The 14,338-nt window shown below is 36.5% G+C and overlaps 2 protein-coding genes across 13 annotated transcripts in view; one reads left to right on the top strand and one right to left on the bottom strand.

Annotated features, from left to right (window-relative positions):
* TASOR (transcription activation suppressor) overlaps nucleotides 1–5,066 on the top strand; it is a 53,180-nt gene extending 48,114 nt beyond the window's left edge. For 2 of the 4 annotated variants that reach the window (XM_029918254.1, XM_029918253.1), the window contains exons 22-24: nucleotides 655–833; nucleotides 1,002–1,166; nucleotides 2,055–5,066. In XM_029918254.1, the coding sequence (XP_029774114.1) occupies nucleotides 655–833; nucleotides 1,002–1,166; nucleotides 2,055–2,578 (868 nt within the window). In that variant the 3' untranslated portion in view covers nucleotides 2,579–5,066. Of the gene's footprint in view, nucleotides 1–654; nucleotides 834–1,001; nucleotides 1,167–1,777 lie in introns of all 4 variants that reach the window. The other 2 variants (XM_029918256.1, XM_029918255.1) reach the window with 1 other exon arrangement.
* Nucleotides 3,791–14,338, bottom strand: part of CCDC66 (coiled-coil domain containing 66) — a 55,634-nt gene continuing 45,086 nt past the window's right edge. For 8 of the 9 annotated variants that reach the window (XM_029918257.1, XM_029918258.1, XM_029918261.1 and 5 more), the window contains 5 exons: nucleotides 7,295–7,767; nucleotides 6,693–6,733; nucleotides 5,730–5,968; nucleotides 5,393–5,517; nucleotides 3,791–4,058 (listed from right to left, as the gene is read on the bottom strand). In XM_029918257.1, the coding sequence (XP_029774117.1) occupies nucleotides 3,972–4,058; nucleotides 5,393–5,517; nucleotides 5,730–5,968; nucleotides 6,693–6,733; nucleotides 7,295–7,767 (965 nt within the window). In that variant the 3' untranslated portion in view covers nucleotides 3,791–3,971. Of the gene's footprint in view, nucleotides 4,059–5,392; nucleotides 5,518–5,729; nucleotides 5,969–6,692; nucleotides 6,734–7,294; nucleotides 7,768–14,338 lie in introns of those variants that run through there. The other variant, XM_029918262.1, reaches the window with a different exon arrangement.

Genomic DNA, 14,338 nt, shown 5'->3' with positions numbered 1-14,338 from the left:
TAAACTTAGACTACAAAACACTTTTTCTTATACCCTAATACCTTCTAATCCCATGGTACACTTCTAATACCTTCAGGCTTAAAGAAATGAAAAGTATTTTACTTTTTGTAGTAATTCATTTTAATAATTTTATCTACAAATTCTGTCAAATAGGCATCGATAAAGCCTTATTTTTGTATACCAGATAACAATAATGAGGCCCAAAGGTGTAACAGGTACAGAGTACCCTTATCTTCCTGACAGTAATCTAATTTCTACCACTTGTTGCCTTGTGCTTGGAGGTGTAAAAAATAGAGCCATGTATTTTTTTGAAGGAAAGATTTATGTATTTTTTGTCCTTCTATGTCCTTCATTCAAGTTCTAAATTAGTAAGCTAAAGGAAACTGTTGTTTTTTTGTTTTTAAGTAAAGTGAGATTTTAGCCTAAGCTGGTAGCTGGCTCCAGGCTTTTGCACCCATAAAAGCCCCTCGACTTACATGTGGGTTGCACAGTTCCTGCTCCCCTCTCTCCTAAGAGAAACCCGTTCACCAGTGAACTGAGTAGTGCAGTTGTCATTAGTTGCTTCAATTGAGAAATTATTACAGTTTTATTTGAAGCAAAAAACTCCGTACTATAGAAATGCAGATCCAGATATTGAACTATTTAATTTCACAGATTGAATTCTAAAGCTGTAAATCTGTTGACACTTCTAAATGCCTATCAGAAGAAGCATCTGGTTGATGTTCTGTCATACCACAATTGTGATTCACAAACTCGAAATGCACCAGAATTGGATTGCCTTATCAGACTTCAGGCTCAGAACGTACAGCAACGGCACATAGTCTTTTTAACAGGTAAAGAGTGCCCTTAAGGTTTCTATTGTGAATGTAGGAGTGTGGATGAAAGAATCTGTGGGCCCGTGGTAGATGCTGAGCACTTTTATGGGGCCCAGGGGCAGGCACCATCATTTGTCCATATATATTTTCAAGTGTTTTTATACTCAAAACTTGTTTTTAATTTAGAAAAGAATATCAAGATGATTTCCAGTTACACAGATAATGGAGTAGTGGTTGCATCTACTGAAGACTTTATGCAAAACTTTAAAAATCTTGTGGGCTATCACAACTCAGTCACAGAAGAAAACCTTCCACTGCTTGGTGCTAATGAGAATCTTGAGTCGCAGTCAGGTAACTTTTCAGTAGTTTTCCTTTTCTTTAAGGCAGACAGAAAAAGAGGAACGGTTTTGTTTTGTTTCATTTTCATATAACAAAATGCTGGTCTTGAAACTACTCACCCACTGTGTAAACAGCTTCAGGGGAATGTTTCAAGGCACCAATGATTTTTATATTTAGCATCCACAAAATCTGCTCATTTATGCTCTAGTCACTATAAGCTGTTAAGAGTTAACTGTGTGTCGCATACTGTAGTGTAGACATTTTCTCTTTGAGGGTATGTACGCTGTATTGGTTGCTGTTGTCAGCAAAGGGGTTCTATTTTTAAAAGGACACCAGATAATGGGGATTTAGCATTGGGCTACTAAATCTCCCCAGATGTGTAAGGCAATTTAATTACAAGGTAGTAAGGGTTATCCATAGCAACTAAAGCTATTTTGTGAGATGACCTCTGCTTTGGTTCCACGTTTTGTTAAATGTAAGATGTAATTTGTTTTTGAGGAAAAGCAGAGATGACCAAACATTTGATAGAACTAACCAATTTAGTCATAATCCAATGAAGCTAGATGTCAGAATTTTTATTTTTTATTTGTCTTGTCAAATACTGAATTACCGTATAACTTTAGATGCTGTTTTGACATTAACCCCTTTGGAGCTGGGAGTTGGGATTTCCCAACATTAAACGTGAACACATTTCGCAGAAGCTTTTAGCATCGGATTATCTGGACATTCACACCTAGTGTGAGTGTTGTGACTAAGTGAACTTGTGGCAGAAGACCAAGCTTTAAGGGATTGTGGACTTGCAGACCCTGACGCATTATATTGTGTGAGTAGTGTATAATTTTAAAACTTAAACAAATTGTGTATTTCAATAGAGGAGGACTTTTTGTTTTTTAAATGTAGCTCTTTTAGAAAACGATGAAAAGGACGAAGAGGATATGTCTCTGGATTCAGGGGATGAAATCTCACAAATAGAAGTATGCAGCAATTTTCATTCAGAAATATTGGCGAAAGAGACCAAAGGATCACGTGGAACAGATCAAAATAATATTCAAATTGAGTTGCAGTCGTCTCTTGACGTGCAAAAAAGTTTATTAGAAGATAAGACTTATCAGATTGATTCTGAAGAGAGAGCTTCTGTTGCTCTAGTGTGCTCTGAAGGAGAGAACAGCAGTTCAGCTGAACAAGATGCATACAGGAGCTTTCAGGCTTATCACAGTCAATTACATATGTCCCATCAGTTTAGTCATTTTAATGTTCTCACTCATCAGACATTTCTGGGGACACCATATGCCCTTCCATCAAGTCAGTCTCAAGAAAGTGAAAATTATTTTATATCTGCTTATACTCAAAGCTTGGATAGAGATAAATCTCCATTAAGTCGGGGGGAAAGTGATTCTTCCAGGCCGTTTTCAAAAGAGAAATAATTACAGTAACTTTTTTTTTTTTGGAAACAGGTTGTTATGGACTTTTTCTGTTTCTTATACGTGAACAATTTATATTTCATTCTCTAAACAAAAAGGTTCCTTGTCCTTTCTCAAATGTTTTTTTCCCTCTTATTTAAATCATGATGGCCTGTAACAGTTGAAGCATCTGAAAATTGAAATAAATATATATATTTTTAACATATATTGTACTTGAATTATCTCATGTTGGCACTTTTAAGTTTTACATTTATATGTCACCTGTACTTGGACTTCAAATTGAAGCCTGTTTTATATATAAAATTAGATATTTCAAGACCATGGTAAACAATGGCTTTTCTCCCCAGTTCTATACCAACTACTTTTGCTGAAATTACGTACCAATCAACTACTGTATTTATTTTAAGCTTTTGTATAGTGTTTTTATATAGGTATAAGCCAGTGATGTCAATAAATATTTACAGGAGTTGGCTCAATACCTCAAGATTTAAGACTTAGGGCTTTTAATACCAGGCAGCATTATTTTTTAAGCCTAGCCATGTAAAAATTGCCTGTTGCTAAAATTTTGCTCAACCTTTTGAGGGTATTTGATAATTAATGATTTTCAGTGCTTGGTGTGGTCCTTGACATACTCAAATTCAATTTCATTATTTCAAAAGATAGGTTTGTTTGTTAAAGGCATTGAACAAATTTGGAACAACTTTGCTATGGATTTTTAAATTGGTAATCTTAGGAAAGTATATTTTTGAGGTGTTAAACACTTAAGTCCTGTTCTAAAAATAAATTCACAGATAAAGCATATGGTGATGAATTTTAAAACTAGATCTATTGCTAATAACTGCCTGGCATTACAAACGCAAATTGTTTTTAAAAACTTGTGGTTTCTACAATAAAAGTAAAAAAAAAAGGGGGGGGGGATTTAGAGAAAAGAAATACCAGATCTGCTACTTTTTAGTAAAGTTGGGATGTGTTAAGTCAGATCTTCTTTTGGGCCCCTCAGAAGAACTTAGAATCTGAGTTCTAACCTTTTAAATCTTTAATTAATTTATAGAGCAAAATACCTAAATGGTTATTTCATTATAAACTACATAAATGTAGAAGAACGTGGTCTGTGAACAGGTCAGAAACCTGTTGTAAGGTAAGTAAGAAAGTGGTTTTTACAGGACTTAAATGCCTAGATTGATAGAGCAGGAAAAAAAATTTTTTTTTAACTACTAAGCTTTACAAAAAATGTTTTATTGTAAAAAATATATATACACAGTGTTGTACTACATAATGTACAAGTTTTAAATAAGCATTTTAAAAATAAATCTAGGTTATTTGGAAAATAGTTATGCAATCAACACATTTTATAATTTAGAAGACAACAAACGAGAAGGATTTGATTTTTCTACATTTAAAACGAAGAATTAAAATTCTCTTCTTGATTTGCAGCTAAAGGCATGAGATTAGTTTCCAACTCCCTTTGCTTCTGGAGAAGGCCCTGAAATCACATTGATATGTTAGTAAGGTGTGCAGCAGACTTGCAAATTATTACTGTTTTACATTTCAGCCCTGTTAACCCAGAATTCTATTTTTTACTTTAAAAACATGTAATAAGTTCCATTAGTTGTTCATAGCTAGCATCGTCATGGTGAGTTTTAACCACACAAAAAACCTAATTTGCTTGGATGTTGCAAGATTACCTTCTTAGCATAAAAACCAAGAGGGATGTTAGGAATGTCTCCCTAACAATGGGGCTGAAAGCCCCCAAGGGCATGGCTCTTAAAATGGTAATGAGACACACTGAAGGAGTCTTCAGGAACACCCAGTGTTTATCTTGACTGCACTAACCTTAGTGGCTTAGACAAGGCCCTGCTGAATTAAGATGTGGCTACTATACAGGTGGGTCACTGTGTACAATCCTGTATTTTCCTGCCTCTTGACCTCACAACTTTTACCTCTATTAAGAAAAGTGCCTTGTCACTTTAAAGGAAAACTGAAGATATTTATACTGCTTGTTACATAACTCAATCTATATGTAACCAAAGCTAGCATTTGGAGAACTGGAGGTTACTTTCTACATAATTCTGTTAGTGTGGGTGATTTTCTAAGCTCTGTGAGAAAGAATTCATAAGTGACTCTTGAATCAACAATCTGAAGTACAAGAGGAATTAGCAAATTACTGGACATGGAAAAGGGTACTCCTCAAGTGGCAGTTTATTTTCCCTAAGCTGACAGAAAAAGGTTTCTAGCCTTAAATAGTGAATGTGTTACCAGATTTTATTTTTACCTGACAATAACTGGTCTGGGAGAAGATGTAGTCTGATCGGGTAAGGTTATATGCATAATTATTCTTTGGGGCTTGGATCAATGTTCTGTTCTGAACACTGCCAACACATTCGAAAGAGTTTAATTATGTATTTTCTGCCTTTGGTTTTAGGGCCTTATTGATCATGTTTTACCTTTCAAATGTATGCTTTTTCCATCCAATAAAATTGTCTTAATATTACAACGGTCTCATTTCATACTGGAAAGATTTTTTAAAATGGCAATGTGAATCAAATTTTAATATACAGATGAATTTTTTATGTGGGAGAAGTGACATAAACCATGTAACCAGTTAGGCACTTTAAGTAAAACCCTTAGCCACATAGCTCCTGGAAGGCTGTGTGTTGGAATAGCTTATTGAGTTGAGCTCTTGACTCAGGTCATTATCCCAGGATTGTAGGATCGAGCCCTGTATTGGGCTGCATGGAGCCTGCTTAATTAAGATCCAATATATACCACCCTCCATCAAACAGTTACATCCATACTTGGTGAAAAAGCTCATCATACCTGTCTCAGTTCTGATAGTCCCTTAAGGATTGCTTGTTGTCGATCCCTGTTTTTCAACAAGTTAGGATTAAGAAGTGGGTCCCTGATGCCAGAGTCAAATAGCTGTCCTTGTTCTTGGTCACGGTCTGAAGCCAGATGAAAGCAACATGTCAAATGTAACTCTAATATGATATAGCCCTATCCTATAGTAGTCTAAGGATTAATAAACTTAATCTTAGGAAAGTACCAAGAAAAAATACATGGTCCATTCAAAATTTAGTAATGCAACCCAAAATGGAAATTTCTACCTCTCCTACCTAACGGCAAAAATATTAATTTGGGTTTTGAGTTTACTTACCATGTGGATTTTGGTACAGAAGATCCTGGGTTAAAGGCCTAGTCAGTGGTGCATCTGGATCAAGGTAATAGATCTCATTGGTTCGGACATAGGGGATAAAATGGGACGGTTCAGAAACCCCAGGTGACGATTCTGTTTGACTGCTTTCTAAGATCAGATTCTCTCTTTCATAATTACTGTTTAGTGTCTGAGTTTGTTGTGTTCTGTTTTTCACCACTGGAACTGGTGGTGACAGAGACCTGTATTCAAAAAAGCATAGTTAAGAAACTTTAATACAAAATAATGTATCTTTGATTAAGCATATCTACTCTTCACATTTCAATTTATCCTGAATGCAAAGCCTTTGGGAACACTATGTATAGCAGCGAGTTCTAGGATCCTTTTCCTAAATGGGAACAGAATCTGAATTTTTACTTGGCAAGGATATATACAGTATAGAGGAAAAAAAGAGGATCAACATTAGCTGGGTTAACTTAAGCCTAATGTTTCTCCTTAGGTAATTCAGCATAAAATATACTTACCGCTTGAACTAAACTTGTTAGAACTCTAAACCATCTGGTTCAAAGGCACAGAATAACACCTGAAATCTCCTACTGGTTAACTGAATTTTTCATTATCCCTACTAGTCATTTTATTTTTTTTTATCCCAGTACAATGTTCCACTGCTGACATAACTGGAAATTCCAACTATTTTGGCTAAGTCTGCAGATAGCAGTACCTTGCCTATGTTCCTACCCAGGATGTTTATTAGGCCCAGTCCAAATTGGGCTTTCAAATTTTAGGTAAAATGCCAGCCGTATTTCCCTTAAACCTCAATGCCTCACATGGAAGTCTGATACTTTCCTGTTACTGACTTCTTATATGCTCATGTTTTCATCTCACCTATATTCTGAGCTGTTAATTTGTGCTTCTGTACCACACAGCACCAAAGTAGCTATGGAATCAATCTAGTCCATAACATACCTTTCCTTGCTGAAATAATTAATTTTCAGAGGATCTTCTTCCTGAAAAGTAGATAAATGCAGAAAGGGGTAACAGTATTTGCTTTACATCCTCACAAATACTTCTGATGATTACTTGTTGAAATAATCTGAAGATAAAATTTGAGTAACAGATACTGGATGATAGAATAGACATTTTGTATTTTTCTAGTCAAGGGAACCAATACAGTAACATCCTGTCAGTACAAACAAGAATTTTGAATGGGTATTTGAATAATGGAATAATGAATAGCATTAATCTATACCGGGTTTAAGTGTCAAGATTTTATGTAAAAGACTAGAGACTTAACACTTTTAGCTTTTTGGGCCATGTGGTCTCTTGCAACTACTCTAAGGCAGCCACAGACAATTCATAAAGGAATGCGCATGACTATGTTCCTATAAAACTTGATGGATTTGCCCATGGGCTATATAATTTGACAATCCTTTATAAACTAAATCACAGTTCTTAAACTCTTGTTCAGATACAGAACAGCCTTGTCAAAACATGCATGTGGGGAACTCGGTTTTCAATCTAGAAACATCAATCCATACTTCAAAATATATTTCAAGACAGGGTTTTACCTTTTTCACTAGATGCCATTTGAACCTTGGCTCAGGTTCTTGAGATGAAGGAAGAACTGGTGAAGGGTCTCTGTTTTGAGAGAGGTGTCCAGGATTGTTTCTTTCTACCAAATTAAGCAGTTCCATCTGCCTTCTGACTTTTTTTTCTTCTCTCTGCTTTTGAAGCTGTTTAGGGTACTTTTCTGATGCTGGAATATACCTTTTGAGTGGCTTATTTATATTCCATTCAGGCCTCTTAGGACATTTCTTCATAAGTTTTGTTTTCTCGGTCTTTGTGAATTCATTACACTGATCATTATACCAACTGTTTTCTTTTTCTAAGTTGGCTCCTTTATCCTGATTTACGAATTGTTTGTCTTTCTTAAACTGTTCATCAAATTCTGCAGGAATCTCGGGGGATGAACAATTTATAATTTCGGTCTCTATTACTGATCTACAGCATGACTCTACATTGGTGAACGTTCCTGTATTATCTAAAAAGAAAAATTTCAGAGGAATAATTGTTGTAACACACAGACTTTAACTTTTTTTCCCCAAAGGTATTAGTTTTTCTTTCAATTTGGTTTTTTTTTGGTTGTTGTTGTTGCTTTTTCTTTTCAAAACAAATTCTACACCCATTAAACAACTTCCCATTCCTCCCTCCCTGCAAGCTCCTGGCTACCACCATTCTACTTTGTTTCTTTAAATTTGATTCTCTAAGTACATCATATAAGTAGGATCCTACATTATTTGTCTTTTGGGGAAAGGCTTCACATTAGCATAATGACCTCAAAGGTCACCCATGCTGCAGCATGTGTTATAATCCCTCCTTTTTTAAGGCTGAATAATATATACCAGTGGAGGGTCTACTTACCACATTTTCTTTTTCCATTCATCTGTCAAGGGACATTTGGGTTGCTTCCACCTTTTAGTTACCATGACTAATGTTGCAGTAACACTGGTGTCCAAATATTTCTTCAAAACCTTACTGAAAAGGGCATATGCCCCAAAGGGGAATTTCTGAATCATATGGCAGTTGTATTTTGAATTTGAAGAAATGCTATATGTTTCCTACAGTGACTCCAGTATTTTACATTATTACCAACTGTGCACAAGGGTTCCAATTTCTCCAAATCTTCCATTAAACCATTTTAAGTGTACCATTCACTGCAGCAAGCATACCCCCCAATGCTGCACAATCAGGCCCTTTCAACACCCCACAAACCCTGCCTCCACTACGCAGTAACTCCACATTCCACTCTGTCAATCCCCAGCAACCTTTACTCTATTTTCCATCTCTCCGAATATGCCCACCCCACCCTAGGTTCCTCACATATAGTATATATGCTATGTATACTGTATAGTATGTGTTTATATGTGCAGTCCTCCCCAACCCTATGCCCAACTTATTGATGCAGCCTAATTCCTTGGCCACCAATGCCACAGCACAGATGAGAACTTCAGCTGATTCATTCCTAGCATCAAATAATAAAGGCCATTTTTTAAACAAAACTTTTCATAGGACTGTCCTGGCTTTTGTTTAGAATATACAGAAGCCATATGTAATATCTTGTATAATCTAAGTGTATTTCTGAGCAAAATTCTTAATTTTTCCTATCAGTAGTAACTGACAAAATTTTCATCAAAAGCAATGTAAAAAATTTCTTCTAAGTGAGATGTTAAGTTTCTTTGGTAACTTGTTTTAAAATTAGTAACATACAAAAACATATACAGGATCTGGAAACTGTCCTTCTGTTTTTACCACAAAAATGCTGGGAAAATTTCTTTTATACCTTCATTCTTAGAACCAAATTTTTAGGAAAATGTTGCTACTGATAAAATATGACATTGCATTTTGTGTACTTTTAGGTCTCATACCATTACACTCTGCCTGCAGATCACCCCTGAATCACACACAGTAAAAGTTCACTCAAAAAAAAAATCTGAAATTTCTTTACAATTTACATGTTTAGTGATGTGTTCCGCTGTAACAGCTATGGGACCAGTTGAACAATCTTGCAAAAGGTTTTCTTTCGCTCATGATTAAAATTTTAAATACATAATTAGTTCATGAAAGAAAGGTCTGTGTTCACATTTTAAATTAAGTCCAGTCACTGCTCTCTTACCTTGCACACTTAATGAGGTGTGTTATTCCAGACTGGAGATGCTCTAGGACCAACCACAGTAGGGCTACCCAGCCTGCATCATTCTCATACTGACTATCTTCTTTTGCCACTCTACACCCACTTAACACCTTTTCCTACCCTGGCAAGCTGACTGGTATGAACCATTATCTGGGTTCCTGGGTTCTCTGGCTCCAGTCAAGAGGGTTCACAAGCAGATTTAAGGGAGGGAACAGAATGAAGTCAGTATATTTATTCCACTGGCTCATTCTGAGTTGACCTGAGGCTGACTCTGTCTCTTTACCAAAGTTCATTATTCCTCTCAAAGTCCCCTCCAACACAACTTCTGTCCTCTAGGTTCTGGTAATCAGTTTGGTTGCTCCTAGCGCCAAAGTCATGCACTATCTGATTCCCCCATACCTGCTCCTTTGGAAACAGTCCCTTCCTACATAAACCATCTTGAATTATTCTATTTTGAGACCCCGACCGATTAAATTTAGAGCTGCTCAATGAAAAGGCACAAAAGTTCACTATTTTAAAGACGACTTTTCACTTTCCCTTAATGTGCCGGATTTATATATAATTTGGTAATATATCTGGACATAGGGACAGGACTGAACCAGATTCTTCAAGCTTAAGAGCAAAGTATCAAAAAAATACCAAGAGTTCATAAGCAGAATAATTTTAGGTAAGCAAGCAGCTGAAGTAAGTTAGTAACCCAGAGCTTCTCCCTGAGGTGCAATGGGTTTGAAACCTACATTTGACATTCTAACTTTTAAGACGTGCATTTGAGAAATGAGCCCCCGTAACATCTAGCTTTGAAAGTCAACAGGGCTCATCTCCATGAGACCCACCAAGCTATAGTGGAAGGAAGAAATGGCTTTTACAGGGTTGTTGTGTAGACTCCCTTGCCCCAGGGCCCAGCGCAGTTAGCCAGTAGTGCCCAGAGTTCAATGTAAGTAAATAAGCCTCTTTCACCTAAAGTGAGAAGCAGGCATCTAACTTAACACATATCTAGGGTCCGGCTGGGATATTGTTCCAAGGAACTGAGCCTGGCAAGTTTCATTTAAAACTAGGCCTCCCCTGTACCCCTCGCAGGTGCTACCTTTAGAGTCCTCCCCTGCCACCTGCCCGGGTCTGCCTCACTCCAACCAGCAGGTGTCATCTTCATGTTCTTCCTCTGTCCTGCTCCACAGTGCCAATACCTCCTTATACACATCTGTTGCCCTGAATTTTATGTCTTGTGCCCTGGTTTCTGCAGCTGCTATGTATGGGGTGCCCCTTGATCACCTGGCTCTGGAGGCCAGGTGGGCTTATACTTGTGGTCCTGTTGGACTGTATATATTTTTATACATTAAAAAATTATGCCTGAAGATCTGACTTCCATTCAGCCTGAATCTAGGTGCACACTGAGATATTCCCCTCTAGGACACTGACCGAGTCTTGGCACACTTAACTACTGGCAGCCGCCTTCTTCTTTTTTTTTTTTTTTGAAATGCTTAGTTTTGAGAGAGACCGCATGAGTGGGGTAGGGACAGTGAGAGAGGGAGACAGAGGATCTGAAGCAGGCTCCAGGCTCCAAGCTGTCAGCACAGAGCCCCACACGGGGCTCAAACCTAAGAGCCACAATATCAGGACCTGAGCTGAAGCTGGATGCTCAACCAACTGAACCATCCAGGTACCCCTTCACTGGGGGGTTTTAAAAATAAAACCAGCAGGTGCCTGGGTGGCTTAGTTGGTTAATTAAGCATTCTGACTTCGGCTCAGGTCATGATCTCATAGTTCATCAGTTTGAGCCCTGTATTAAGCTTAGGCTCACTGCTTTCAGCACGGAGCCTGCTTTATATCCTCTGCCTCCTCTCTTTCTGCCCTCCGTGACTGGTTTCTCTCTCTCAAAATAAATCAACTTTTTAAAAAAAATTTATGTCTAGTTTCCTTAAAATTTTTAAGTTTATTTATACACAAAACTTAAAAAAATCTTTTTAATGTTTATTTATATTTTGAGAGACAGAGACAGAGACAGAGCATGAGCAGGGAAGTAATAGAGAGAGATGAAGACTGAATCTGAAGCAGGCTCTGAGCTGCCAGCACCGAGGGTGGGGCTCAAACCCATGAACTGAGACATTATGATCTGAGCCAAAGTCAGATGCCCAGCCTACTGAGCCAGCCAGGTACACCTCAAAATAAATAAGCTAAAAAAAAAATAGAATTTACCTGATAGAGTTCAAAGTAATGATAAAGAGGCTCACAGAGGTCAAAAGAATGGATAAACAAGGAAAATTTCAAAAACAAAATAAATATAAGTAATAATAAGTACCAAACATAAGTCACACAGCTGAGGAATAGAATAACTGCACTGAAACATACACTAGAAGGATACAGCAGACAAGATGAAGCAGAAGAAAGGATAAATGAACTCAAAGACAGGGCAGTGGAACTCCCATCAGATTCAAAAATAACACAGCATAATATAAGTAAAAGTGAAGACAGCTCAAGGAACTCATGTGACAGCATCAAGCAGACTAATATTCACATTATATGATGGAATCCTAGATGAAGAGAAAGAGGCAAAAAACTTACTTGAAGAAATAATGGTTGAAAACTTTCCTAACCTGGAAAAGAAACAGTTATCTAGATATAGGAAGCACAGAGAATTCAAAATAAGATAAATGCAAACCATCACCAAGGTACATTATAAGCAGTAGGGGCGCTTGGGTGTCTCAGTCAGTTAAGCGTCCGACTTGGGCTCAGGTCATGATCTCGCAGTTGGCGAGTTTGGACCCCACATCAGGCTCTGTGCCAATGGCTCAGGAGCCTGGAACCTGCTTCAGATTCTGTATCTCCTGTCTCTGCCCCTTCCCTGCTCATGATCTGTGCTCTCTCTCAAAAATGAATAAACGTTAGAAAAATTAAAACAAAACAAAAAAACCACTGAAGTAGTAAAAAAATCACCGTAACTGGAATAACTAGTTAAGGGATACAAAATAAAAGATGCAAAATGTGCCACCAGAAACAAAATGTAAGGTCAGGGTGTAAAAATGTAGAGCTTAAGAATGCGTTCAAACTTAAGTTCTAAATTAAGCTATATGTAAACCTAAAGGTAACCACAAAGTAAAAACCTACAGTAGATACACAAAAGACAGATTCATAAAAGATCAAGAAAAGACTAACAATACCATTAAAGTCATCAAGACAAAGAGAAGCAGAAAACAAAGAACAAAATGGCAATATATACACACGTGTCAATAATTCCTTTCAATGGAAGTGTAAATTTTCCAAATCAAAAGACATGGAATGGGTGAATGGACAAAAAAAAATTAGACCTATCAAATGCTGCCTCTAAGTGACTCACTTTAGAAGGACACACACAGACTGAAAATAAGGGATGGGAAAAGATGTTCCATGCAAATGGACAATAAGAGAAATTGAAGGTAGCTACACTTATATCAGACAAAATGGACTTTTTAAAACAAAGACTACAATAAAGAGACAAAGAAGGACATTATATAATGATAAAGAGGTCAATCCAACAAGAAAATATAACATTTGTAAATACTTATGCATTGAACCATGAGCACCTAAGTATATACAAAGCAAGTATAAACAGACATCACAGCAGTACAGTAACAGGAGACTTTAACACCCACATACATCAGTGGGTAGATATCCCAACAGAAAGTAAAAAAACAAAGACCTTAAATGTTAGACCAGATGAACTTCACAGATATATTCAGAACATTCGATCTAAAAGGAACAGAATACACGTTCTTCACAAGTATACATGGAACATTCTCCAGCAGATCATGTTAGGCCACAAAACAAGTCTTAATAAAATAAACTTATGAAACTTCAATTATAGCTACATGTATTTTTCCCAAGCATAATGATATGAAATGAGAAATTATTACATGAAGAAAACTGGAAAATTCATAATTATGTGGAGACTAAGGAGTCAAAACATCAAAAAAGAAATTAATGTCTTGAGACAAATTAAAATGGAAATACAACATCAAAACTTATGGGATGCTTTGGTAAAAGCAGGTCAAAGAGGGAAATGAAGTTTATGATAAATGCGTACATCAAGAAACAAGAAAAATAAACAACATAACTTTAAATCTCAAGGGAAAAGAAGCACAAATAATCAAAGTCAGTATGAGGAAGGAAATACCAAAGATCAGAGGGAAGACAAAGGAAATGGAGACTATAAAGACAATAGAAAATATCAATGAAACTAAGAGCGGATTTTTTTGAAAAGATAAAACTGACAAACTTTTGCTAGAATCATCAAAATCATAAGAAAAGAGAAGACATTACAACTGATACCACAGAAATACAATGCATTATAAGACTATTATGAACAACTACAAACCAACAAATTTGACAACTAGAACAAATGGATAAATTCCTAGAACATACAACCTATCAAGACTAAATCATGAAGAAATAAAAATTCCAAACTGACCTATTACCAATAAGGAGAATCAGTAATTAAAAAAAAAAAAACTCACTGTAAACAAAAGTCCAGGACCAAATGGAATCATTGGTGAATTCTACCCTATATTCAAAGAAGAATTAATACCCACTCCTCAAACTATTCCAAAAAACAGAAGAGAGAACACTTCCAGACTCATTTTATGAGGCCCAGCATGACCCCAATACCAAAATCAGAGAAGAAAGCCATAAGAAAATTACAGACCGATACCTGTGACAAATATAGCTGCAAAAAACTCAAAAAATATTAGCAGACAGAATTCAACAATACACTAAAAGGATCATACATCATGATCAAGTAGGATTTATTCCAGGGATAGAAGGATGTTCCAACATATGAAAATAAATCAATGTCATACAACATATTAACGAAATGAAAGCTAAAGATCATAGGATCATCTCAATGGATGAGGAAAAAGCATGTGACAAAACTCAACATCCATTTATGAAA

This window comes from Suricata suricatta, chromosome 12 (assembly GCF_006229205.1).
Source record: "Suricata suricatta isolate VVHF042 chromosome 12, meerkat_22Aug2017_6uvM2_HiC, whole genome shotgun sequence".
Classification (NCBI taxonomy): domain Eukaryota; kingdom Metazoa; phylum Chordata; class Mammalia; order Carnivora; family Herpestidae; genus Suricata; species Suricata suricatta.
Note: the sequence above shows the minus strand (reverse complement) of the source record. Positions and strands in the feature narration are given on the sequence as shown.